General features: G+C 44.7%; 1 protein-coding gene across 4 annotated transcripts; it reads left to right on the forward strand.

The window, feature by feature from the left end:
* The first annotated feature begins 2,529 nt into the window (after nt 1-2,529).
* Nucleotides 2,530-25,940, forward strand: phactr4b (phosphatase and actin regulator 4b). 4 transcript variants are annotated; one of them, XM_079276293.1, is made up of 16 exons: nt 2,530-2,643; nt 8,400-8,513; nt 9,139-9,183; nt 14,862-15,032; nt 15,335-15,415; nt 16,320-16,856; nt 18,213-18,557; nt 19,980-20,111; nt 21,149-21,665; nt 21,836-22,104; nt 22,235-22,430; nt 22,619-22,674; nt 23,073-23,134; nt 23,217-23,354; nt 23,486-23,562; nt 24,415-25,940. In XM_079276293.1, exons 3-16 carry the CDS (start codon nt 9,171-9,173, stop codon nt 24,428-24,430), a joined length of 2,610 nt encoding a protein of 869 aa, XP_079132419.1. In that variant the 5' UTR covers nt 2,530-2,643; nt 8,400-8,513; nt 9,139-9,170; the 3' UTR covers nt 24,431-25,940. The 4 variants fall into 4 exon arrangements, with proteins under 4 accessions (XP_079132419.1, XP_079132420.1, XP_079132418.1 ...); XM_079276294.1 differs by lacking the exon at nt 2,530-2,643 and adding an exon at nt 2,944-3,053; XM_079276292.1 differs by lacking the exons at nt 2,530-2,643; nt 8,400-8,513; nt 9,139-9,183 and adding an exon at nt 11,408-11,548.
* The last annotated feature ends 1,016 nt before the right edge of the window (nt 25,941-26,956 follow it).

The following is a 26,956-nucleotide window of genomic DNA, read 5'->3' on the forward strand; positions in this document are numbered from 1 at the left end:
GCACGTTGTCCTTCTCTTGGTCATCATGAGTCATAGGTCGCCTGCCTCGGGCCTTTACGAGTGTTTGTTATAATAAAGGAGTGGGACCTATTAGGCATCCATAAAGCTTCATCAGCGCCCATTTATCCACAAGTCAGCAAAAGAGTTAAACAATCCTGATGCAGCCAGTGGTCAAATAGTCCACAGCTGTTCCCCAAGAATGTGCAGTGCAGCAATAGCCCATGCAGCGTCTCAGCCACCCACCCACACCCACACCCACACACACACACACACACACACACGCACACACACGCGCACACACGCGCACACAGCTGTTACTGGGGATTTACCATGGGGGTGTTTTTCAACAAGGCTGTACTGAATCATGCAAAGACAAGGGGGCATAAACCAACGTCTTACAGCAGAACAAGTGTGTGTTTGACCCTCTACTGTGCATTGCAATGATTCTTTACCACCAGGGCATATTTCATTATGCCCCGGTGCAAACCCTAACCCTAACCCTAACCCTAACCCTTACACACAAAGATCACGGCGCAAATCATCACTCTCATTCAATCATTTAATTTGACAGTGGATGAACTTTATTATTGTGTACACACACACACACACACATATACTGTATATATCTATATTACAAAATGGCACAATGTATTTATCTGGCTTGTACTGTATTGTATTTGATTTGTGTATTTCTTGCTACTATTCCAAGTAATCTGAGTTGAATAGAATTAAAAAATGTTGAGTCCATCTTACAGGAACACGAAGACAGAGTCATTGGTAACAATGATTTAAAGAATGAACTACAGATAAATAATGTATATATAAAATATAAATGTTGACTTGCACATATATACACTGTATATGCAGTGTCACGCTGTGGATTCCTCAGTCGAAACATTTCTAACATCTGATCATCAGAGTTATTTCATCACATTTTCTTCAGATACTTGGTTTTGCATTGTGGTCTGTTTCCTCCATTTACCAAAGAATATGATAAATTGTCACATCATAATTGTTTTAATATTGTATTCACATTGATACATTAAAACAAGCTTTGACAATTCTAGTGCGGACACTTTATCTGAGATCATTTCTTATCTCAAACAGTGTGCAGATATCTGTTCTACCAGTTTGAGCGTTGTTGATACTTTGCAGTGGTTATCCTGCATTTATCTCAAACATTATGAAATATGTATCAGCTGAACTACCAGGAAGACTCCAGATATAATGCTGCTGCTGTGTATTTAAGAGTACCATCGGCTTCCTCAGATTGAATTTGTTCAGCAGACGCTCACAAAAAAAAAAGATTTAATTGGTTTTGGTTTTCCCTGTTGGATCAAAATGCTTCCTTGTGTTACTCTTTGTGACATCTAAAGAACTTAAATTATCCAGATGTTGGTCTAATAAATCATCCGTGGATGAGCTCGTCCTAAAAAGAACCTCTAGATCTTTCAATTGCACCGATACACGCGATTCATGATGAAGTAAAACACACGAACTGTTGTTTTGGCGCTAAATCATTGGAGAAGCATGCGCTATCACTGTAGTTGGCCAGTAGATGGCATCTGGCTACTAGAAACTCAGACTAGAACAGATCTCTCACTCTCATATAAAACATTTATAAAAAATGTAGTCAAATGTTGATGTTGCTGGGTAAGTTGAATTCACCGAATAAAAAGTCCGATCTTATCTTAACGTATGATCGTTTTTGTGTTGATCCTATTTTGTATTATTAGTCCCAAGCTTTAAGTAACTTGTAACTAAAGTAAACAAACTAAGTGTAGTGAAAAGTGCAATTGAGCCCTCTGAAATGTAGTGGAGTATATGTGTAGTCAATAACAACAAATGAACAAACTGCATTGCAAAAAGAAAAACTCCAATCACTAAATATACTCCTTATAAATGATGCCATGGACAGATCTATGCTACTGGAGAGTTTGTTTGTAATATTCACAACTGACGAAGGAAATTGAACAAATAGTGTGGTTTTAATATGCTACCTGTAGGAGTTATTTTAGGATATTTTGATTATGAATTAAAAATGTATTAAAAATGTAACACAACATAATTCAGTTTTTTTTCCATATTGTGCATTGAACGTCATGTAGATTGGTTGTAGTCTGCTATGTTTATACAAAAATCCTTTCACACCTAAATGAAATGAAGCTGTCAGTCACTGTGAGTTTATCAAAAGCAAACTGTTGTGCTGTTTTTATCTAATTTGATCCCAATAAAGCTTATGATGTGGAGTTTATTATGATTCAAGGACAGCAGGCGCTATTTCAGGATTACATTTGGGAGCTATTTTTTTATATATATAACAAAATGATGGGGAAAAGTGATTATCACAGTGGGAAAATATAACGGAACGCTCCTCCACCCCAGATCAATGCAATGCAATGCCTGGTGGGTACTGAAGTCTTCCCGGCACAAAGAAGAGCCATGTTCCCAACGCCCACAGAGGAGCTACAGCTTCCACAGAGAACTACCGTTACCGAGATGCCCAGCTCGGGATGGTTTCCGGTAAGTGCGTAAAGTGTTTGGACCGGGGCACTGGAAGAGGGGGATAGTGTGAGGTGAGGAAATGACCGGGCTGCTATTTTGAAATCGTCGAACTAATTTCAAAGGAGGAGGTGCAGGAGGGTGAGTCGGGAGAGAGGTGCTTGATGTCTGATGTCACGGGGGAGCAAATGCACTCCTGACTGCGTTTGGGGGGAAGATTCCTCCGCAGACAATAACCTAAGTTGCGCTCCAACTTGGCCGACACAAAACAAGCCGGCATGCCGAGTAAATTGAACGTTTACAGAGTAGTATTACATGCAAATAGCTTCATTCCCTGCACACTATGGGTTCCATCGGTTTAAGGTGTTTGTTCTGATTTTTTTGTTTGTTGCTGAAATCATTGCTGCCGTTTACCACTGAAACTCCATTTTCCGCTGGTCTCTGCACAGGCGTCCATGCACAACAAAGGATGCGTGTGATCTCCGGGTTGTAGATGGTGTGTGTCGATGTTTGTAGTCGGATACCTCTGTCAGTTGGATGCACCTTAAAAGGTCTGTATGCCGGTTTGTTTGTCTTTACGCTTTGTCATGTTGTGGGAAAAGACATGTCCAGGCCTCTAGAAACGCGTTCCTCCGGCATGTGTTATTCTGTCTGCACTGCAGCCATCAGTGAGGGGATGCTGTTAGAATGGGACAACTGGACACTTTCCAAATCAAATTACTCTTGAGTTTTAGCTTCATTTTGTAGGCGCATGCTTACACACGGCTTTAACGATCGAAGCCCTCTGCTTCAAAGTAGGCTAATAATAAGCTAATTTAAAATGTTGACAAATGGATATGTAGGCTACCTCGAGTGCTGTCTGCATTTTTGTGAAAAGCAAGTAATTGAAAAATATCAACAACAGTAAATCCATGCATAACAAATCACACGTTACTTGATTTTGTTTATTTAAATCGTGTTGTGTACAAAACGTAGCAAAAATCCGTTCTGTGACTTATTTTGAAGCGTCTGACCGGAAGTTACCGTGCTCGTTGAGGCTGGCTTGACGATGCTCTACTCTCAGTCGCTCATCAGCATCTTGAGTCCACTGGCGCGAGATCCGCTCGCGGAGAGGGAGGCAGGTCGACGTAGGAAGCCCTTCACAACACTACTTCGGTTTCCTCCTTCTGCCGGGAGGAGCAGCTGTTTTAATGTGATGCTTTTCACGCGATAGACCGAGTCAACCTCTCAGGTAACTTACAAACCTTGCCTCAGGAAAGGAAGCGCTCAAGTAATAGCAGCTCTAATCTCGGCGATACAATTATAAATCAGCGCTCCATTTAAATCTAATTAGGGCACGGTGTGTTCGGGCAAAGATGGAAGACGCGATACGCTCGCTTGTTCGTCCTCACAGAGAAATTGTGTAGATGGCAGACTGCAAATCTAGAAAAAACACCATATTTCCATGGTTAAGTCACTCCTTGTTGACTAAGGAGAGTGTTCCTCAAGGACATTATCTGCTATGGGATGCCATAAAGAACCATCAGCAATTCATTCACAGAGTAGGCTCACACACTTTTTGACAGGAAAAATAGATGGAAGTGTGTGTTCTCAACAGGCATAACAAGTGTGTGTGTGTGTGTTGTTTTAAGTCTTCTATTGTATTTATTCCAATGAGTGTCCACATGAATAGCTTATTCGTGAACCATAGCACATCTGGCCCATGTGAGAAGAACGCCTGGCTAATAGTCTGGTCAGGTGCCTCCTCTCCCTCTTGAACCGTAACATGCATGTCCTCTCGTTTCATCTGCCCGTGGCGTAATAGCTCCTGAAGTTAATTTTCTCTTCCCAGGAAAAAAAATGCTGCCTCATGTCTTGTGTTATAGCTCCATCCACTTCCCATTGGAAGCCCCCCCCCTCCTCCATCCTTTAATGGGCCATTGAGAGGCAACCACCGATGGTTAAGCTGTCAGCTGGGCCCGATTGATTCAGTTCGACCACAGATGAGACTGAGCTGCGCCTGAGATTCCTCCGAAGCTCTCAGTCCTCCCCCCCCCCCGTAATAGCCTTTAAGGGGGAGATGTTAGAATGTTAATGCTCGTTGTGTAAGATCACTTACCTTCAGTGTCAGTGAAGATGCATTGTGTTGCATGGTGGTAAGTCGTCCCTGCAGTGCAGCAGCAGTCTGCACACACAGGTGGAGGGACTCTGACAAAGAAAAGTTTAGCAAAGGCGAGGTGCATTTTGGGCTCCTTGTAAGAAGAAGAAAAAAAAAAAAGAAGTGGGCCAGCGGTCCCTGTGGTGGTGAATGATGCTTTTCTGGGGCAGGCTCGGTGATGACGCTCACCCGGCCCGGATTGGGAACAGACACCCTTGTCCGTCCATTTTGGAGAGCGGTGCGGACACTGTGCTGCTCGGGTACACTCTGCAGAACGGTCCAACAGCGGGACTGCAGGTCTGACTTTGCTTTCCAAACAGCAGACACTTTTCTTTTCCTGATCTGCACTATCACAATACGATTGATACCTCTCTGGAGGAGACCTGTAAGTATGCTTCAGCTCACCTGACTCAGGACCCACTGCTGTTAAATCAGTTATGCACCATCTCGGTGTTACTTGTAACTTAACTTGAAAGTCTTTTAAGTGTGGATTCAATGACTTTCCTCCACTGACTTGGTGGCTTTTTGTGCACCAAAACCCTTGCTCTGCAAGCGCGCTACTATTTACAGATGGCATAAACCCGGCCAGCTGCTGCCGTTTCCGCTCCCATCGTCATTGAATCAGCGCTATAGTGCTGTGTGTTATGCAGTCAGGACGTCTAGGCGGTCTGTAGCGGCTGCTTTCACATACCTGAATGGTGGCTCCTATTCGTAGTGACTGTGTTTGTGGCAAAGAAGAAGACAAAATCCTAATTGTTATCATCCAGGAAAAGGATGTGTGGGTTCATCCCGATTGTGTAGAGTTGCAGAAGTGACGGATGAGGTGGGGCGATAACTTTCTGACTCATTTATTTGCTCTTCTGTCTCCAGTTGGGTGTTTTGTGTCATTAATTGGTCGCGTGTCTCAATGTCTTCCTCGATTTGTTCTCGCGACGCTGTGAAGTGACTCGCGGCGCGGCCGTCATAAAGCTTCAGACATCATAGATTTTGTGACGCGATAGAGGGTCCTGCACTGTTTGGACACACTCGTCACTTTGGCATTGATCAGTTCCTCGCGTCGGAGAGCAGGGAGAGGGTTAACGACTCTAAAGGGAAGTAGGCCATCAACATCCCTTTTTTTTATGGGCACATTCTGAGACTGTGAGCACGACAGAAGCACAGCAAGTGAAACAGGGCAAAACGTATCTACTTCAGCCAGTTTTAGGTTGTACTTAACATGCCGCGGCGCGTGCGAGTGTTATGCATACGTAACATATTAGGCTGTGACTCAAATGGTGGAACATTCTCAGTATTTGCAGCTCTAATCCCCTCACTGCCTCAAAATCCGCTCGTACTTTCAGACAACCAAAGATATTTTTCCTCTTTTCCCCGGACAGAGCCAAGCGCTCTCACCGCTCGGCTCGATTTATTTTTGAGTCATCCAGCCAAGTCTGTGGCGCTGGGCGGGAGTGTAAAACAATTCATCGCCGACCGCAAATGCATCTGCCGCCTCTCGGTGGTGTCCGGCTTCTCCGTTCTGTTTGGAACGACTGTACGGTTTAAACTTTGGTGCTTTAAAGCCCATTTTAGAAGATAAGATGCACTTTATTGTCCAGCAGGCAGGATTATTGGCCAGTTTGATGTCTAAATGTCGTTACTCGGGCTTCTTCTTTTGAGAGGGAAGTTGATCTTTGACCCTGACGGTAAATGGGTCTGGAAGAGGAACAGAGAAGAATGCCACAACACAGTAAATATGTGTATAGGTGTACCGTTTCTAAGCTTACACGTCCGTCACACACATGTGCCTCGGACAGACGCCGCTTTACGTCACGGCAAACCATTGATCCTCGGTAACATTAATAGTCTTGTCTTAGGGCCTCCTGTGGCCTGGACACCGTCACAGAGTCCGAAGCTGCTGTTGCTCTTATCTGGCCCATCGTCGAAAACGATGTTTGCCCGCAAGACGAGAATGCTGCATTTTAGAGAGACCAGTAATTCACCGAAATGTAAACTGTAACCTGGAGCCCGGTAGACCACCAGAAGGATTACTTTGCATTGAGATCCATCAGTGCTGTTGAGAGAGGAACTGGAGGAGTTGTGTGGGTAGTTATAAACGGCGTCTCTTTTTTCTTGTGTCATTTACATTTTTGGTTTCTCGTGCAAAGCAGAGGTCCATGCATGTTTTTCTCGACCGCCCCAAAAAGACGTGGCTTTGTTTTTATTGCCAAGAATGGTCAACTTGTGTGTTTTATGATGCTGTGAAGTTTTTTTTTTTTGTTTTTGTTTCAACGATCAATCAGTTCTGTAAAGTCTAAATAGTGTAAAATGGGAATGTCAGTTCCTCAGAGCCCGACAGTGGTTCTCAAACTTTTTCTGTCGCGCCCCACTTTGGAGGAAGAAAAATGTTCATGCCCCACCGCCCCAACAAAATTGCAACAAAATGGTCTATGTTGAATTCTTATTGAAACAACATTTTGTGACTCCTCCGTCTGTGCTTTTTCAAATGGAATAAAGAAAATTGCAATCACTTTTAAGTTTAAGTCAACCAGATTGCGGCATCAGACAAAAACAAATAAAATGTGCAATCACTTTGTTAGAACAATGCAAATAAAGTTATATCTGTGCAAAAAAGAACTACAACTACAAAAAGAAATACAAAAATGCTGCATTTCCCCCTGCGCCCCACCTGTAATACCACCGCGGCCCGCAGTTTGAGAACCTCTGCCTTAAGATAACTTAGATATTAAAGCTACAATGATGTAAAACACAGAAAGGCAGCAGATGCTGGAACCAGCACATGTTTTGCTTTTGTGCTTTAAAAAAATTACAGAAACAAAAATGAAATGATCAAAATAGTTGCAGAAGAAATGGGTCGTTCACTACTTTCTGTCAGCCGTCCATCCGAGCAGTCGTGTCTCATCCTGTTTTCTCTGGGAATCCTCAATAAATATATGCAACAGGTCCAGTCGGTGCAAGAAAGTAGAGTCTGCTCATTTTCTCATTTTCTGTTCTGAGAAACGTTTGTATTCCAGTCGTCAGTTGTACTGAGAGCAGCTTCTGTCGGCCTCCTCTCTGAGTCAAAGCACAGCTGACTGTTCCCCCGCTCTGCTGCTCTCTGCCCCGCGGCTCCATCAGTCTGCTTTGTGTCTCTTTTACTTGTTAGGTATCTGCTTTGCCAGCTCAGTCGGTAACTAACAATCGATGGCAAAGTGTTTTTTTTGCGATGCGTAAATTGCCCACTTCAGATCCTTAAACGGGATACTTTGTGGTTGTGAAGTGATGCACTCGTGTTTTAATTACATTATTGAGTGTTTTGACTTTTTCCCTGTGACTAGTTTGAAACGAGAGCCAGGCAACCGTTCTCCCACCAGACTTTAACACTTCCATCAGTGTGACGTAACGCATATCATTTCACACTTCAGTCATCCACTTCTGAGCGTGACTGTAGCATCGTTGTCTTTTTTTAGATGACCGGAGTCTGCCGTAGTTCATCTACTGCAAGTTCTACCAAACTGTGTGTGTGTGTGTGCTCTCCGATCTATTGTCCCGCTGCAGCTTTATGTTGTGTCTTCGTTGTCTCGTCTGCTTCACGCGTCCTCTCAAATACGTACGAGGGAATGTGGATTCTTTTGCTGCGTCTTCTGGTTGAAGCTCGATCTCCACGCCGTAGCCTTTAAGACCTTTTCACGCAGCGTTGTGCTCGATCAACGTACAGTATCGAAATGAACATCACACTTTAAGACTGACTGTCATCTCATCCTTTTTGTTTTTCTTTCATCAGAGGGGTGAAGATGGGTGGAGCTGCCATCTGAAGCATGCTGCAGACCTGAACAGATGCTGGTACACTGCAGCTGAGGACCTCAACCACCCCGCCCCACCCATGACTTTCTATAGTGTATGTCTACACCTTTATACATATATGTATATATATATTCACACAAATGAATGATGCTAAGGTCATTTATAATGAATACAATGCCACATGCATCCTATTGAACGATAAATAACCACAGCTGTTATGTTTCTTTATGTGTAATAAACATTTCAGCTGCTGTACACACTGTCAATGGTAAAAATACACATTGTATCCAAAATGATAAACGCTGTACCAGTCATTTGTAAAAAGTATCATCTAGCGATACATCTATGATAGGAATACTGTATTTATACTTCACTGTATTCATGTGATTTAGTTCAGCTGAGTAGAACTTACTACACATGGTTTGATTTTAAATTTGGCATGAAAGTCGTCGGGGATCATTGGGTTCATCTTTCCCAGATCACTTTAAGTTCGATGCTTCAGATACTTTTATACTGAAAAGATTAATTATGGCTTATTATGGCTCATTTAAGACCAAATATCTCATGATTCCAAGGCCACAGTGTTGATGTTTTTTGGAGCATCACTTGCAAACATATTTGAGGAAACACTGAGTTACTGCTGCTGCTGCGCTGGTTTAACTCGTGTGTCTCAGCTCACTTCTCAACCTGCTGTTGATGCTCCAACTGTTGTTTTTCAGGAGCCGTCGATCGGTGCGCCTCAAACTCTGTAATGGAAAATCGTGGTGAGTACCAAGTTGCCCGTTGTGGTTTGTTAAGTGCGGTGTTAACGCTGTGGATCCACTCAACTATACGTCCACTGTTTATGGGGTGTGTCTCGTCTCTGTACGTGTTGTGAGCTCCTCCGCCAAACATCTCAAACTTGGGGCCTGATTGAGGATCAGTTTCCCCTCCCAACGCTCGGCTTCTCTCGGACTATTCCCTGGTTGGCATAAGTCCGTGTGATTCATTGTTAAATTGGTTTAACCGTGACCTGTAGGTCTTCAGTTAACCAGTTCCCTTTTGTAAAACTAAACAGGCAGTTAAAAAGCCCAAATGTTCATAGCCTAAACCTTCCCTAGTGACTATCACTTCCTGTGGCGTCTTCATAATAACAGCACTACAAGACTGAAAAACATCTACAGGTGTGTTATTAGTGTTGCGTTTCTATGAAAGCAATAGTCACACATTTGGGGTAATATGGTTATTATAACTATATGTGATTTATTTAATCAGTTTAATTTAAAAAATGACAGTTTGTTGTTTTACGGGCGTGCACTTCCTGGTGGAGTTTGTTACCTTTGGACAGAGCCAGGCTAGCTGTTTCCCCCTGTTTCTAGTCGTTGTGCTAAGCTAAGCTAGGCTCAATAGCTGCTGGCGGTAGCTTCAAATGTATCGTTCAGACACGCGTATACTGGCGATAATAAACCATGTCCTTACAGAAAATGATGAAGCATATGTTAAAATGTTTGGAAAAAATACGAGTTATCTATCATAAATGAGACTCGCAGCAGTGACCCATAACTTTATAGCGCCATACTGTCCCCATGTTGGACGGGTGTGTGTGTGTGTGTGTGTGTGTGTGTGTGTGTACCTCAGTCTGTGTGCCTACTGAAGTAGCCTGGCCCAGTCTGTTATCCAGGTCAGGCCAACAGGTTCTGGGCTCATGCGGATTGGCTCAGCTCTCCCTGGAAGCCGGCCCGGTGTGGAGGCTGTATTTGGGGCACAGGGAGAGAAAAGGAACGCCGTCGAACACACTAGCTCTCCATCTTTAGAAACAGCTTGAGATGCAGCCAAACGCTCAGAAAACTCTGATCTATGGAGGCATAATGACGCCGCTCAATGCTCTGGATTCCTCTGAGGAGCAGTCAGACCTAAGACACAAACCTCAAAAGGAATCAAAAGCTCTAATTCAGGGGTCCGGTCTGCGCTCCCTCCTTTCTTCTAGTTTAGAGAAAGCTGTCTCTTTTTCTTTCCTGCATCTATCGCTCTCTCTCTCTCTCTCTCTCTCTCTCTCACTCTCACTCTCACTCTCACTCTCTTCTAGCCCCAAACAGGACATCGCTCCTTGGCAAACATGTTTCAAAGTCATGCTAATACCTTCCAAGACTGTTCAAATTGTGATAAGAGACTTGGAGATGTGCATAAAATGGTGTCTGGGGGCAATAAGAGGGGTGAGCGGCATGATAAACACCCTGTGTCGGTTCTAAAAACCAGTATTCTTAGCTTATTACAGTGCAATTCATGCTGGATATGGAAACAGCAGCAGCAGCAACGGTCAGATCGACTTGTGATCCATCATTCCCATGTCCCAAAAAAGTCATGTCATTTCTACTGATTGAGGGCGTTGATTGAAATTGCTCCAATTTCCTTCAGCTCCATCCTTTAAGTCCAGACTAACTTTAAGCGTTTTGCTTGTCGGGTTAGATGCATCACTCATTTAGGAATGGCTTATAAAGACTCTGTCTAACTCTAGCTCCTGTTCTCATTGTCATCTCAGCGCCAGCGAGGCAAGAAAATACTCACACCAACGTGTGAGGCGGAGGATTGTTTTCAAAGCATACATTGTGGTCTGAGGTTTTGAGTCTCGCTCTTCTGTTTCTGGATCACAGTGTTAAAAGTCCTTGTTCTCCTGAGACCCGCTGCACCACTTAGCATACATTACTGGAAGCACACATTGTACCGCATACCGCACGCTAAATTGAAAACACAACTTGTCTTTCTCCCAGGAATGGTAGGCATCTTTCAGTGAATGTTGACCTGTGCTGCGAGCCAAGGAGGGAGGGTCAGTGAGCAAGGGGGAGAGGGAGGCAAACTCCTGGAGGAAGGGAAGGTCTTAAGGAGATTGCGGGAGGGAGGGAGGGACGGACGGGGGGGGGGGGGGGGACTGAACTGAACTGAAAGGCGTAGACGAGGGAAACACAGAAAAGACCTGAGGTAGACGAGACCAGGAGACTTTGTTGAAGAAGGAGGAAGGCAGGTGCGGCTGTCCGGTGTAGTGTGCGCGTTTCTGGGTGCAGGACAGGTAGGGGCCCCTTAGGGGCTGGATCATGGGACAGAGCCTTCGTGTGGAGACCCCGGCACAGGACCCACAACAACACAACAATGGCGGTGAGTTCCTGGACTCACTCATGAAACTCTGTGTGTATTTTGACACAGTCATGCGTTCCTCAGCAGCAACAAACACGGCATGAAATGAGTTTAAAAGCGTAGAGGGGAGATAAGGGTTGGAGATTGTATAATCAAGTGTGCACAGTCTCCTTTCTCTCCGCCCCCTCCTTCACTTTCACCACCACAAGGAATGTTAAATCACCGGGATCATGTGGATGAATCTCAGCTGTGTTTTTACACACTCATGTGTTGCGCACTTGTTTTCTTATGTTACAGCGCACAAGAAAGGTATTTTCTCCGTCAATTTAGATATTGAAAATACTTTTTTTCTGTTATTGGAAATGGAGATTGTAGCTGATTCTGAGAGCTTTTACATCATTTTGGATTTATTCTCAATTTTTCCCCTTTTGATTATCGTACTTTGTTATATTACAGAGTAAAAGCTACGGACAGAATTCATCTTTAATGATAGATCTTGACCGTGGGTTAAGTAGAAAGTAGTGACTTTGTAGGCCAGATGAAAACATTCCTTACCTTAAACAGCAACAACAAACTTCATTTGATTTACTGTTACTATGCTATTTGGTTTTAAATGGTTTTAGGGCACATAAGAAGCAATCGCAGTTATTATAACCTTTTTGTGGCGTCAGTTAAGTAGATTAAAATGTATTATGTGACCTGGCAAGTGTTCTAATCAGGTTGGAGGTATTTCCTAAACCATTGCGCCCCATGGAAGGTGGTGTCTTATGTAAGTGATCAGGATGCCTTTTGCTAGCGGATTGCCTAAAAGGCCGGGTCCTCTTTAAAACAACAATCTCCTTTCACCACATGCTCACCTGACCAGGCCTGCCATGACTCATTGAATCATGAGGTTAGAGGGAAATCTGGCCTCTCTGGGAGATGTTTCAGAGAGTGGTAGGTGTGGCTTTAGGATGGGAGTACGTCAGAGGAACACACACACACACACACACACACACACACTGTCACACACACACACTGTCACACACCCCCATGTTTCCTGACTGGTTCCTTATCTTGGCACAGCTCCTGATTACAGAGCATGACTACTTAAATTCAGTTTCCGGCCTTGTTCTGAATGGAAATGGGTTTTGTACCATCAAGACGTTTAACGGTCAGAATATGAATTAGTTTCAATGTGTTGCACGTTTCAGCGCCGTGTTTCCATGAGCCAGCTGTGTTGTTGCGTTTGAGGGGAAGAGGTTGTCTTTGTTCTCTGTCACAGAATCAGGGTGGAGTGCTGTTTCCTCCCTGTGTTTCCAGGCTGCCCCCCCCCCATCCAGAACCCCTGTACTTTTTCTCTCTTTGTAGCTCTTTTGTACCCTTTACTCCCACTCCCGCAGTCACACACAGCTGGAGTGCCACCACACACCAGACCTCTCCTCGCTAGAGCTGAAACTACGACATGTCGGGAGAGTTTCCCTCTGTATCTGTGAAGAATCATTCTGAGTGGATCCACAGCTCTCTTGAATGCGATAACAGAGTTGGATGTACCGTACTTTTTCTCCTGTGTCGGTTGATTGACACATCAATCGGGCATCCCCGGCTAATGAACAAAGTCAGTCGTCTTTTTCAAATGGATGCCTGCTGCATGGGCTGAGTCCACTGCGATCGTCATCTCTGCAGTGCTGTGGAGTGTGCGGGCCTGGCACAGGCAGCTCTTACCCTGCTTCACTGGCTTCAGCTTGAGCCACCGTGTCAGAGGCTCCTCTGACGGAGCAGTCCGCTGTGTGAGAACCTCAGTTCTGGATCACAGGCTGCTTTGAGCAATGCTTAATCTGGATGTTATGGCAGCTGGTCTGAATCCTCCGATTTCTACCTTGCCAAGATAAGCTGGATCTCCACGGTGCGGACATGTCCCTTGAACCCGGAGCCTCTTTGCTGTAGTTTCAAACAGCTCTCTACGACTTTTCTTTCAGGCCTTTTTTTTATTGGGATACAGGACAGTCTATTTGAAGGCTTCCTGCTTCCCAATGGCATGCTGTTTCAAGTCCCGCCACCATGGAAGCTGGACGCTTAACAACCCTCTTCCAGGTAGACTAGTGTGTGGTTTTTGAAAGGCTTGTCAAAATTGTAACTTTACAGGACATAACAACAAAGCCTGGCTTAGGAATTAGCAGTAGTGCTTGAATTTGTACTGTTGTGATTTGAACTGTTTCGGACGTTTTTCAGGCCTTTTTAAGCACTATGTAAGCATTCGGTTCAAATTGTACCCCACCAGCAGCATTGAGGTAGCGGTTAAAGACTCTGTCCTTCAGCTGCAAAAAGGGTTTGAATCCTGTGTCAGCAACCATCTAGCGTGCTAAAATGTCCCGGAGCAAGATACTGAAAGTCTGCCAGCTCCAGGGCTGCTGGTCCATAGCGAACCCTGACGTCCCCGCTGTGTGTGTGTCACACGAAGAGTCAGTGCAATGACATTATAGTTGTTGCTATGTCCCCTGCCGTCTTGATTGGACTGCTATGTATGCCACATCAGCACTGTGGGTATTGTATGTGAGCATATTGTTGTGGGAATCAGACTGCGAGGCATTATTGTTGCAGAGACTTCGTGTGTGTGTGTGTGTGTCTGTGTGTGTGTGTGTGTGTGAGAGAGAGAGAGAGAGAGAGAGAGAGATTTAAATCAGAGCCCGTTCTCTCTCTCCACTGGTAAATATTATGTCTGCTGAGTACAGCAGCTGCAGCCTTGGAAGAGCTAATGTTTGAAACTCTCTCTGAGCTCAGCACCCTATCAGTTGGCCTGTCAATCACGTAGCCCGGTATATTTAACCGTGACTGCACAATGCCATTTAATGGAGCACTTTTTAAGCGTTAATGGCATCTCATAATGATCCGTGTTCTTTGAAAACACGTCGCTTTTTGATTGTTGCCTGCATGCGTTCATGGCCACGAGCACATTCTGCTAACTGTATAGCTGCATCCACGTGGATACCTCTCTACAGAGGCAGCGAGGGCTGAAAGGCTGATAAGGCACTACTCTCCATCCAGCCAAGGAATGTGAGCACTTGACAGCGAGAACCTGTTAACTGTGGCTATGTGGAGGAGTCTATGAGCTCTCAGCATCGCCCTGCCAAAGCACACTCAGTCCCCGAGAAGTGGCAGCAAAAGATAATAACCGCCATGATGAGCACGGCCCTCTTTACAAAGACAGCAGATGAGCTCAGTTGGAATCGAGACTTCACAATATTGCGACTGCTGATGGATGGATCTAGTTCCCATGCTCCGGTGTTTAGTTTGAAGCTGCGCAAGTCGGGTTAAAAGAGTTTAATTTATATTGAATTGCTTCTTTTATCTTTAGATGATGAAGCTGAGCAGCACCACAGCCCTATGGTGGGAGAGGGGTTCAGCACGGGGGACAGCACCCCTCCCCCAAAGCGCAAGGGCAAGTTCGCCACCCTCGGCAAGATCTTCAAGCCGTGGAAGTGGCGGAAGAAGAAAAGCAGCGACAGGTTCAAGGAAACTTCAGAAGGTTTGTGGTGTGAACTCATTGTGTTTTGTGGTGCGAGTGCATCCCCCTCCTTCCTCACTGGTCATATCGGTTGCATTCATCAAAATTCCTCAATGCTTGGGTTCCTGCCTGAATGGTACAGGCCTCTATGGCTCTCCTCGTGTTTTCAGTGCACCCACAATAAGCTGCTCACCGAATATCCTGTTGAGGAAAGATCTCTAAACTTGCATCTTTGAATTCACATTCTAAATGTGTTCACTGAAGCACCGTTTCCCCGGGAAAAAAGACAGCTGTGTAATGTGAATTCTGCTTATTGACGGCAGAACTGGAGAGAAAGATGTCGACGCGGCGGACGCGGCAGGAGCTTATAGAACAGGGCGTGCTGAAGGAGGTCCCGGACAACGGTAAGAGTGCTTGTGTGAATCATCTGACGGTGTCTGTTACTGACAGCACCCACACAGGACAGTACTGTTAAGTCATCAGTACGTGATGGCAGGAACACTGTCCACCCGAACCAGCAGGTGTCTGAAACATATTTCCAAAAAAAGGCAAATTGACCTTTCACCTTGCTGTTTTTAAAAGTAATGTAATATCTGTTTAAAATGGCATGCCACACTCCAGAGCTGAGGAGAAGTGGAACAAATTGTGCCCTGCAGCAAAATAGCTTTGAGAGGAGTGTGTGCAAGCGTAACGCTGGCCCCGCTGCTGCTGCAGAAGCCCATTTATTAAAGCTACAGCTGCTCCTTCATCACACCAACAAACAGACTCTGTCTACGGGGCTTGGGTTAAGGGTACCTTCCGTGTTTCACTGTGGAAGTGGCTACAACTCAGTGTTATTTTCATTATTGATTCATCCGTTCCTTATTTAAAATGTCAGAAAATAGCGGCCATCACATTACCTCGGGGCCCAAGATGTCGACTTTAAATTGCTAGATATGTAAGAGCAACGGATCAGGAACGATACTGGAGGTCTTTAGTTTAAGTAAACCGATCCTCACATCAAAGAAGCAAGAACCAGCAGGTTTTTGACATTTTTGCCTGGAAAATGATCCAAAGGATAAAACAAAAAGATTGTGCATTCATTCTGTTGATGAATTAATGGATATATTTACTAATTGTTTCATCCCCTCTGTTGTTTTACATTTAGCCTTAAGAGGGAAGGAACAACATAATGGCAAAATATTCTACAATATCAAACAAAAGACATTGGCAGTATGAAACATTTGGAATAATTTAGGTTCAACACATATTTCGTGTTTCTGGTCTTGAAGTTTTCTAGAGAAAATATTCTTTTATATTCTTTTACAGTTTCAGATGCAGATACACACAACAAGCAGCTCTACGTGAAGAACGGCCACACTCTGCCTGTGAGCGCTGGGGTCGGCGGAGGAGGAGGTGGAGGGGTCGGTGGAGGAGTCGTCAGTGGCGGCAGGAGTCCGTGCAATCAGGGCAAACTCCCTTCAGAGTCGGACTTTAGGATGAACCCGGCCTGGCTCGCCCAGCCGGACGACCGCAGGGGTTGGTCTCCCTCTGACGGAGACCGCCGAGGAGCTCTGGGCTCCAGGGGCACGGGACTGCACGAGGACGTGCGGAGAAGCGCAGGGGTGGGGCCACGTGCACACGTTGAGGGCGAGTGGAAGCCTAATATGGTCTGGCAGGGCCAGAGCCACGGCCAGGCGGAGGAGTGCCGCCGTGGGGGGCGACTTCACCCCGAGGACGGGCAGAAGAGGCCCGGGCTGCAGAAGGCCCCGTCGGAGGATGGCAGGAGGAGTCGACCTGCGGAGGCGGACTGGAAGCCCACACTCCCTCGCCATGCATCCGCTGAGGAGGGAAGGGCCCGCAGAGGTCAGTCATTTTGTTTTAGATCTTCCACCAATTTATGAAAAAAAGCTGTAATCATAAGATCACTGTGGTCAAATCAAAGACACATGGTGTATATTTTACAATCTGACCTCCTTCATACATGTGTTGAAGATGTGATTCGTCCCTCTATGTATGCTTTCACTGACTCCTGCTGTCACTCTCCTGCTTATGGGCCCAGATATAGCCGGGCTCCTGTCGGCTCCCGGGGGCCCTGCTCCAGCTACGCTTCTTATTCAGGAGCATGAGAGAATAGCTCGTCCTCTCTTCTCCTCATTAATGTGGCACAGTCACTACGCCCGTTATTGCCCTTTAACGCGAACACTGTCAGTTGAGTGATAATTGGTGAAGACCCACAGCTAATTGATTTTACTGAAACATTACACTTTGAGAAATAATCGTGTTTTCTGCTGTTTTTAGATCTCAGTTGTCCAGTTATCACTCGTGTGACACGTGAACCACTTTCATTTTTTTAACACTTTGGCAGCGATGTACAAAAGTATGTCGGTAAGACGAGAGGCAACCTGAGTGACCTACATGTGGGGCATGGGTTGCAACGACAGAAATGAAAAGAAAATACAATGCATCATATTGAAACTGCCAATGCAGAACTACTATAGGAAACGAGAACTCGTTCTGTTGATCGGATATTTTCTCCAACTTTCCTTCATGTTTCTCTGTCTCACCTTGTTTTTTCCTTTTTCCTTTCTTTCTCTCTGATGCTGCTTTTCTTTCTCCTACTCCTTTTCTATCTTTATCACATCTCCTGCTTTCTGTGCTCTCTCTCTCTCTCTCTCTCTCTCTGCTCACTTCCTTCTTTCCTCTGGATGATTTCCTCTTTGGTTGTGTGACATCACAGTGATAAAGGCTCGCCTGTAAATAAATAACCCTGAACTTCAGAGCTGCAGCTTTGAGGAATGGCGTGGGAGCAGCAGCATCAGCAGCGTGGGGGCTGCTGTGGGGTGGGCAGTGGGAGGTGGGTCTTTGGTGGTAATTGCAGCCGCCTACTCTGTTTATCTTCACAGCTGATCCCTAGATAATACAATTCTCAAACAAGTGCTTTTGCAGAGAGCGCTTTTGAGTGGTGTAGCAGCAGAAGATGGCTCACTGCTCAGTCCCTGCACTGAAGCCCTTATATGAGATATCACTAATTCAATAATGGGAAAGATGAAAATAAACTTTTTAAATGCCCGCCATGTAGAGTAGTTTGTGTACACAGATTTAAAAATGTTTCTGGCATTTTTGTTTAAATTTCTCAATCTCAATGGCATAGAGTGCTGTAGTTATTTGGTGGAATAATCTTTTTTTCTAACGTATCCCCATGATATTGTGTTTTCATAGAGTCAGACAGCCATTTTGTCCCTGACCTAGAAGCCTTGCGGGACACCCTGCGTGAACCTCTGCCTCCTAAACAGACCGTCATGCCTCCAAAGTGGCTGATGACATCCACCCCTGAACCTGGCGGCAAGGCTCCACCTCGCACCCCATCCAACCACCACACAAACCAGTACTGCTCTCCCTCCGGCCCCGCGGCTGTGGCGCCCAAACCCGTTCGGTCCGTCTCCACCGCGGGTGTGTCCACTCAACAGTCATCATGTGTAGCCCCGACCTCCACCTCTCATGGCACCAAGCAGCCCCCTGTGCCCCCACCCAAGCCTGTGAACAGGGGCAATTCCTCCATGCTGGGTAGGTTCTGCTTAAAAGTGGGTGTGTTTTTAGTTTTTTTGGTTGTTAGAAGGTGATGGCGACTTGATCACGTGCATTACAGTCTCAAGTGTGCATTGTGAACACTGAAATGTCTGCTCACTGAGCATATAAGTTTCCCACTGGTGAATACAATATGCACGTTTATGAGTCAGTGCACAACTGTTGGCAAAGAGAAGTCCTCAACACAGCTAGCTACATGCACACACACACACACACACACACTTGCAGACACACACACGCATCCTGGTAATGATGTTCTCTAAACAGCTTGAGTAGCTTGTCCCCAGCTAATTCCATATTACGCCTGGACTATTGTTGCTGCTAACTTTTCCCCAGAATTGTACTCTGAAGATAACAGGGGCTCCTGTGGCTTCGGGGTGCTGCTCGCACAGAGGCAGCGTAATGGTGGTTGTTTTTGTTTACTGTGGGGTTTGTCTCCTCCGGGGTCTTCCCTTAATTGACACTCGGGCAGAGCTGTTTTCTTGGATTGATGGGTTTTGGTACCTTTTTTAAAAATGTGTGTACTTCTTGTCGTGTCTGTGTGACTGAATTATGCAGGTTGTCTTTGTCATGATGTGCTGTGAGAATTGTCTTTCCTTTTCTCACATGTATCGGTCATGTAATCAGAATTGACGAGCCAAATGGGGAAAAATATTACGAGAGACGTCCTATTAGTCGTGACTTGAGACTTTGAAACTAACAGCACTTTCATCTTCACAAGCTTTGGGCGACCAAGCACAGACCAACCACAAATGTCATTTAGAGAACAAATTCTGTTGATGCAGTTGTTGACAGTTTACAGAAGCGGTCCATGAAGGCAAACTTACTAAACAAGGAACTGTTTGACATATATATCAAGCTGCAGCCTGGAGACAGTCACTTTAGTTGAGCTAAGCTACAACCGCAACGTGCTGTTTTTACACTTTGTATGCGTTATAGGTGCAGTGTGTAGGATCTGGCGGCGAGGTTGCAAATTGCAACCAACTGGAACTTCTTGTGTAAATGAGAACTACGGTGCCCGGCGTGAACACTCGAATGGAATAGATCCCTCTAAATGTTTCACACTTTGGACAGAGCCAGGCTAACTGTCTCCCCCTGCTTTAAATATTTAGGTTAAGCTTAGCTGGCTCTCTCCTGGTTGCAGTTTCATGTTGAACAGACGCGTATGAGCGTGGCATCAGTCCTCTCTTATGACTCCTGGCAAGAAAACAAATGGGAGTGTTTCCCACAATGTGGTTCATCTTCTTTTTTTTCAATAGAATGACCGAATGATGAGCATTTAGGGCAACAACACCCCTCCTTCATAGGAGGGGTGTATATCTATCCATCAACATACAGTACCACCATGCACCTACATCCATTAAACACTCCAGCTGAAGGCCTCCGTCTCCTCCCTGTTAGTCTCAGCCCTGCAGGGGGGCGAGAACGCTCAGCTTCCGCTCTACTGGTCCTGCTGGAAGCGAGAGTGTGACTACGATGTCTACCTGTCTCTTCCCGTCTACCTGTGCCGGCGGGCCGGAGGCCTGCGCTCAGGTAAAAGGATGCCCTCTGGTGTCTCTGTGGCCAGGGTGCTCGTGTCTGTGCCCCCCTTCAGAGTCTGCGTTCTTCATGGTGTCGCGTCCTTTCTCGCTGCCAACATATTTCCCTCCCCAACGCCTTTTAACTTGTTGACTGGCCTTGGTTGCTTTTCTTTGGATGTGGTGTGTATATAAGAGCCGCATGCACATAATGAGCTGATAATGAGTGTGCTGGGTGCTTTGTGTACATGAGAAGAAACTTTTGTGTCGGTGAGCAGTTGAGTGTTTCCATGTTATACTCTCTTAATTGGCATGTAAATGGAGGGGAGCCTATTGCAGGTTCCAGCTGTGGCCTGCAATGCAACAAGTGAATTTTATAGTGCTAATCCACTTAGCTTCTGCTCAACTGGGATGGATGGATGGATGGAGGGGCCAAAGGGTTGTAACATAAGGGCTTGACTTAGAGAGGGAGATGTAAACCAGTTCAGTGGAGTCTACTACTCCACTGATCTCTTATTATGTCTCAGTAGCACGGCTATGGCTTTTAACATTGTTGTGGCTTTAAGGCTGTTTTACAGCGTTCGAAGAATTCTATAGCAAATAAACAAATGTGCATGCAAATAACTGGAGTTTTTTTGTCATCTCAGCTTTTCGCACAAGACTCTAATAAACCAGGTTTAACGGCAGGTGAAGAATCTGGCTGTAGAGCACGTCCGCTGTATGTATCTTCTTTGTCTCTGTGACCTGGGGCACATGCTGCACACTGGTCTGTTAGGGCAGTGCGTGCATTCATGTTGACTCAGTCATGTGATCCGACACACTGTATGCACGCAATAATGCTCAGTCAGACATGTAATCCCAGTATTTGTATTTGTTCATGTGTATTCTGTCATGTTGTTGGGTACATCATACATGTAGCGCTGATGCATGTGCACTCATGTACCAGCGGCAAACTGGATAGAAAAATAAAGCACTTGCTATCAACTCACTCACAGACCTAAGCTATCTATTTGGCTTTATGATTGGATGTATTAACTGTTTTTCCATTTGCAGGTGACTTCACCCAAGCCACCGGAGGTGCCAGTCTTGTTCCAGCCAAGCCTTCTCCGCCGATGCCTCCTAAGAGGACCACCCCCGTCACCAAACGCAGCACGGAGGACTCGAGCCACCCCATCAACCCCTCGCCGCTTTCTCTGGACGACCACAGCAACCTCCATGTGGGCTTTCAGCTGCCTCCCCCCCCTTCCTCCCCTCCCCTGCCGACACACAAACCACCTTCTCCTCCCCGCCAACACATACACGCCCACCACCTCCACCATCAGCACTCCTACCCCCACCCACTGCCCCAACCCATACCAATGCTGTTTGACCCACCGAGTCCGACCAACGAGTCTCCTCAGCGCCCAGCTCCTGTCCCGCTCCACATCATGATCCAGCGAGCCCTGTCTAGTCCCGGCCCGGCTCAGCCTCATCCAGACGGGTCGCAGCGTGCACACGCACTGCTTTTCGAAACCCCTTCGGACTACCAAGGCGGTCGCCCACTTCCTGTCAGCATCCAACCATTAAAACTGTGAGTCACTCGATACATAATGATGGGAGAACTTTTGTTGGGGTATGAGGGTGGGATATCATTTTGGTAAAACTGTATTAAAACCTATCAGTCTTTTTAAAGTGCAAAAGCTAACAGATGCCTTATTTGTATCCGTAACGCTTGTGTGTTTATTGTTCTCTTTCCATTAGATCTGAAGATGACTACTCAGAGGAGGAAGAGGAGGAAGAGGAGGAGTACGATGGGGAGATCCCTCAGCCAGAGCTGGAGCCACGGAGTCGCAGATGCTTGGTTGGAGACGCCGGTGTTTGTGTCATCCCGGGGGGGAACAGCAGTGAGGAGGAGGAAGAGGATGAGGATGAAGGAGGAGAGCATCACGTGCGTGGGGAGGACAGCGACTCAGATGGTCCTGTGCTTTATAAAGATGAAGACTCCGATGAAGAGGATGAGCCCCCACTTAGTAAGCATAACCATATTTTATGGAAATATGTAAAAAAGAAAAATGTTTCAAGACTTTTGTAAAGCACTTCCTTTGTTTTTGTTGTGTGCGCCCTCCCACCTGACCACATCTCTGCTTGGCTTCTATCCAGGTGCCCTGGCCAGCAGGGTGAAGAGGAAGGACACCTTGGCCCTGAAGCTGAGCAGCCGTCCCTGTGCCCCAGACAGGGACCGGTTTATCCATGAGAGGAGCAGAGAGGACCAGCCTCCAGGACAGACCGGCCTCACCTGGCAGAGCAGGGAGCAGTGGGAGGCCATCCGCACGCAGATCGGCACTGCACTCACAAGGTAAAGACAGACATCATCGCACTTCTGTGCATATTTAGATTCTTTTGCATCCTTTAAACTGACAATAGTGAGTGTGTATTTACCCGAAGATCATTTCTTAGATCTTTGTCCTACTTACTGCCTGAATGACAAAGTGATGCTGTGTAAAAATAGTCACTCTTTCTTTTTTTTTTTTCTTCCCAATTCAGGCGACTTAGCCAGAGACCCACTGCTGAGGAGCTCGAGCAAAGAAACATCCTTCAGCGTTAGTATCCAGTCTTTCTTTCCTTTTCACCGTTATTATCCATTACTGGACCTTATAATGCCCTCACTCAGGAAGTTCAGTTTTGAGTCTGCTGCTCTTTGGCTTGTTTGGTCAAATTGTTTTTTTGGGCTTCAACAAACATCCCAACTTTGTCCCTGAATTAGAAAGACACATTTTAACCCCGCCAGTTCACAGTGTACAAAAGAACAGTATTTTATAGATGCTGTGATAGCAAGAATTTACACTTGAAAAGACATTTGAAACATGGATTACAGTTGAATATCTAATTTTGGAAACTGCTTTAACTCTTCCTTTGGTGCACATCAAGCCTGACTTTCATGCAGAATCTAAATAAAGCTCTGCTCGTGTTTTTTTCCCCTTCCCTCTCTTTCATTCAGCCAGAAATCAGGTGGACAGACAAGCTGAGGTTAGAGAGATCAAGCGGCGGCTGACGAGGAAGGTGAGGCAACGCATCCACAACAGACATCCAAGTGTCAAACCGTGTATTTGCTGGATATTAAACTGACATCTGTTTATTGTAGCTGAGTCAAAGACCCACAGTTGCAGAACTACAGGCAAGAACAATCCTGCGGTTCCACGAGTACGTGGAAGTCACCGATGCCCATAACTACGATCGGAGAGCAGAAAAGCCGTGGACCAAGCTGACTCCTGCTGACAAGGTGCTCATTCAGTTTGCCATGTCCAACTTGACAAACTTCTGTTTCACATATTATTAGCATCAAGGGTGATGTTTAGCAGGTTTCCTTTTAAGTTCACCGGGACTCTCTCGCTCTCTTTCTGCTTCATCTAGGCGGCCATCCGGAAGGAGCTCAATGATTATAAGAGCACTGAAATGGAGGTCCACGAAGAGAGCAGAATCTACACCAGGTATACCTTTTATCAGATGGATCTCGACGTCATAACCCTTCAGATTTCAGTCCTGGTTGAATTGGCGAGACCTGTTGTAATATTAAAGCAAATACTCTGTGTGCAACAGAAGAGCAACTGGTGTCTGTTTACACACAAGCAAAGAAAGTCATGATGTTTTAATCAAGAATTAATTTAATAATTGGCCTTTACTCATCATGCCATGAGCAACCTATGAGATTCCACAGTGCACACGGGGCAGAAAGCTTTCCACACGAAACCAGGACACGGTGAAAGAAGGTTGTTACCTGGCCAAGAAGTTGAAGGTTTTCAGTCTGTTTCCTGCAACACTTCATCGAACAGTTCACTGTGACTGTTTCTTCTTGTTCCATTAATAGCTGAAATGTTTAAAAGTCATCTAAAATATGCTGAAAATATCTTTTGTCTTTGTTTTGTTGACCGAGGATTGCTCACAGCGTTAACCCCGGTGAAAAATACATTGTTTCCGGTTACTGCTTCACAATAAAAGCTTTGTCATGTTTCATCTCAACAGTTTTAGCATAAATGTTGGGTTAGCATTAGCAGTAACTTCATACAGTGAGACTGATGAGGTGACATTAAAAACAGTGAAGCTGGATGCCATGTGTGTGTTGTGGGAATCTCTTGAGCATATGAGGGCAAATTGAATCCAGAATGGGAATGGCGGACCCCGCCACTAACAATGAAACCTGCTATATTAAAGAGACATGATGACAAAATGTAAATGCATTGAATGGCTATTGCTGAAAAGATAACGACAATGACGAGTATGAAATATGGGGTTTGATTTTATAAAAATAGAATATGAATGTCTGATCCTTATGTTTTCTTTAGGTTTCATCGGCCTTAGACCACCCTCTCCTTCACGGACAATGAAGCACGATCCCTGTGTGGCCAGAAGCTGCTTCCTATGCGGAGAGATCGCAGTTTTAAGTTTCCCGAATGTACTGTGCAGTTTATCAGAGAACGCCTGGAACTGACAATGCTTCTCGCTTGCCCTCCATCGCCGTCCCACTACATTGCTTTCACTAAACTGAGGTGGTGGTGGGTGAGGACCAGATGCAGTATTTCTCCCGGACAACAGGGGGAACCACGAGCCAATGAAGTGGAGAAGTGGCAGAGAACCCCACAGGGCCGACTCTCACTCTGCTGTTATGTGGTACCCCTCAGGGACTTGGATCTAGTGACAACCTTTAATGCAGCCTCATTCTGTGTTGCCTTTTTTTCTTCTTTACTGTATATGGAAAAGCTAATTCATCTTGTTAATGTAATAACATACAATAATAGTAATAATATGATGACTTCTAATACTCCACACAGTAATAATAGATAACAGACAAACGGCCGCAGCTAGAGCGGGCTGGAGGATGAAGACTGGGATATTCTGTTATGGGACTGGACATCTCTGGGATATTGCGTGTTTTATATAAATTGTGTACAGACTGCTATTGTTATACCTTAGAATGAAACTTGGAAATATCTAATTACAAAATATTCTGCAATGCACAAGATATTTTATATTGTAATTTTGATCACGAGTAATGACAGCTTTTATTTGAACCTTTTTTTAAATTATTATTTGGCTTGCCTGTATTTATGGTTGTGATGTGAGGTGGCCATTTAAGCATCAATGTAGATGGAGAAAAAGGGTGCCGGTCAGGAGGCTTGTTGGGGTTTTTGTGTGTGCCAACATACCCAATGCCTAATGGACTATAGGATGTTTTCATATCACTAATTTCTGCAATCCACTGCATGAGCCAACACAGAATCCAATGTAATTGGATCTGGATAATCTCTCTTCATTTATACTTTTTTATGAGTTTTTGTACTTCCCTTTAAAGATCAAACATGCAATGCATTCTGTAGCCATTTGGAATAAGGTCGTGCTAGTAGTGTCTATACTAAGAGTGAAATGTAAGTTGCTGTGTGTGTAGATCAGGGATTTATCAAAAAAAAGTCAAAAAATGTATAAACGGTCAACAGGGAGTCATTTTGGCTGGAACCTTTTGAAACAGAAGCAGAAATGTTTTATCTTGTGTTGTCTGGCCAGTAGCTTACAGAGTTCTCTATGCTGTGTACAGGTTGATATAGGTTTAACTGACGCTTGTGTATATCGTGTCTTCCTTTCATTTGAAAAGAAGTTTTAAATATAAAAGTAATATAGGTTGCTATTTTTTTAAGCACAGAATATTAGTTTATGATTAAATGCTACAGGAATGAAGATATGAAAGAGTACCTTTTCTGTAAAAACTAAGTTCCTTTTTAATTGAATGTGGAATTGTATGGACTGACATTTTTCTTTTTATTGTAAATAGTCACATCTGGATCTAATTAAAAATCTTACAATTCCTTGAACCGTCTGTGCAATGACTGCACCTGGCTTTTTAATTCATTGACCAGTCTTACCTTTTGGTGTGTTTGTGTGGAGTCTTTTTTTTTTTTTAGAGGCATTTATCATCAATCCATCATTTTTTTAGCCGAACCACAAATTACATTGGAAGAAGGCAGGGTACACCTGTGTCACCAGATTATCACAGGGCTAGGGGGACTTTTGAACCTCTAAAATGAAAATATAAGGCTGCAGCGACACCTTGTGGTATGGTACGTTTGACTGAGTCTGAGGAGCTAAACCTGGAGATAGTTTTAGATGCCTCATGCATAATGAATGAGAACTTGGAATGCAAATGGTTGTCTAGATTGTACATCATAAAGGCTTTATGCAGTATATTCTGTTGACGGTGAAGGCAAAATCTTGTTAGAGATCTCGTGATGAGGTGATGCTGCAAGGTCAGGAAGTTGCACTGTTGTAGCAGTAAAATAAAGGCCAGATATTGACAAAAATATATAAAATATATGTACAGATTGCAAAACAACATATGGATTAAATTTAAAAAATGCAGGAAAAAAACCAGAAACATCAGATTGCATCACAAAACACATGGCACATACTGGGTGACCATGCAAAAGAAATACACAAACAGGAAAATATTCATTAAATATGTATGGTTTGGGAAAAATGCACAGATTATCAGAGACATAACATAGTCATATTGAATTGACCATAAAAAGGATTGTTTTGTTTATAGTGATAGACATAAACTAGAATACCAAAATCTATCTGAGAACAAAGTCTGAACTAAAACTAGACCATATTCTCTAAACCTAATATGTTAATAGAACACAACATTACTTCAAAATAATGATTTCATAAAAGGTATACAAAACGGATGATGGTGAAAACAGGGGACATTCTCCTGCATAAGCAGTACTTTTACTTTTATGATTGTTTGTAAAAGTTACCTACTTGATTTCACTCACTACATTTTGATTCCACCACTACAGATTTGAGTGGTACTGTCTCTTTAAGGAGCCAGGG

This window comes from Melanostigma gelatinosum (assembly GCF_949748355.1).
Source record: "Melanostigma gelatinosum genome assembly, chromosome: 9".
NCBI lineage: Eukaryota > Metazoa > Chordata > Actinopteri > Perciformes > Zoarcidae > Melanostigma > Melanostigma gelatinosum.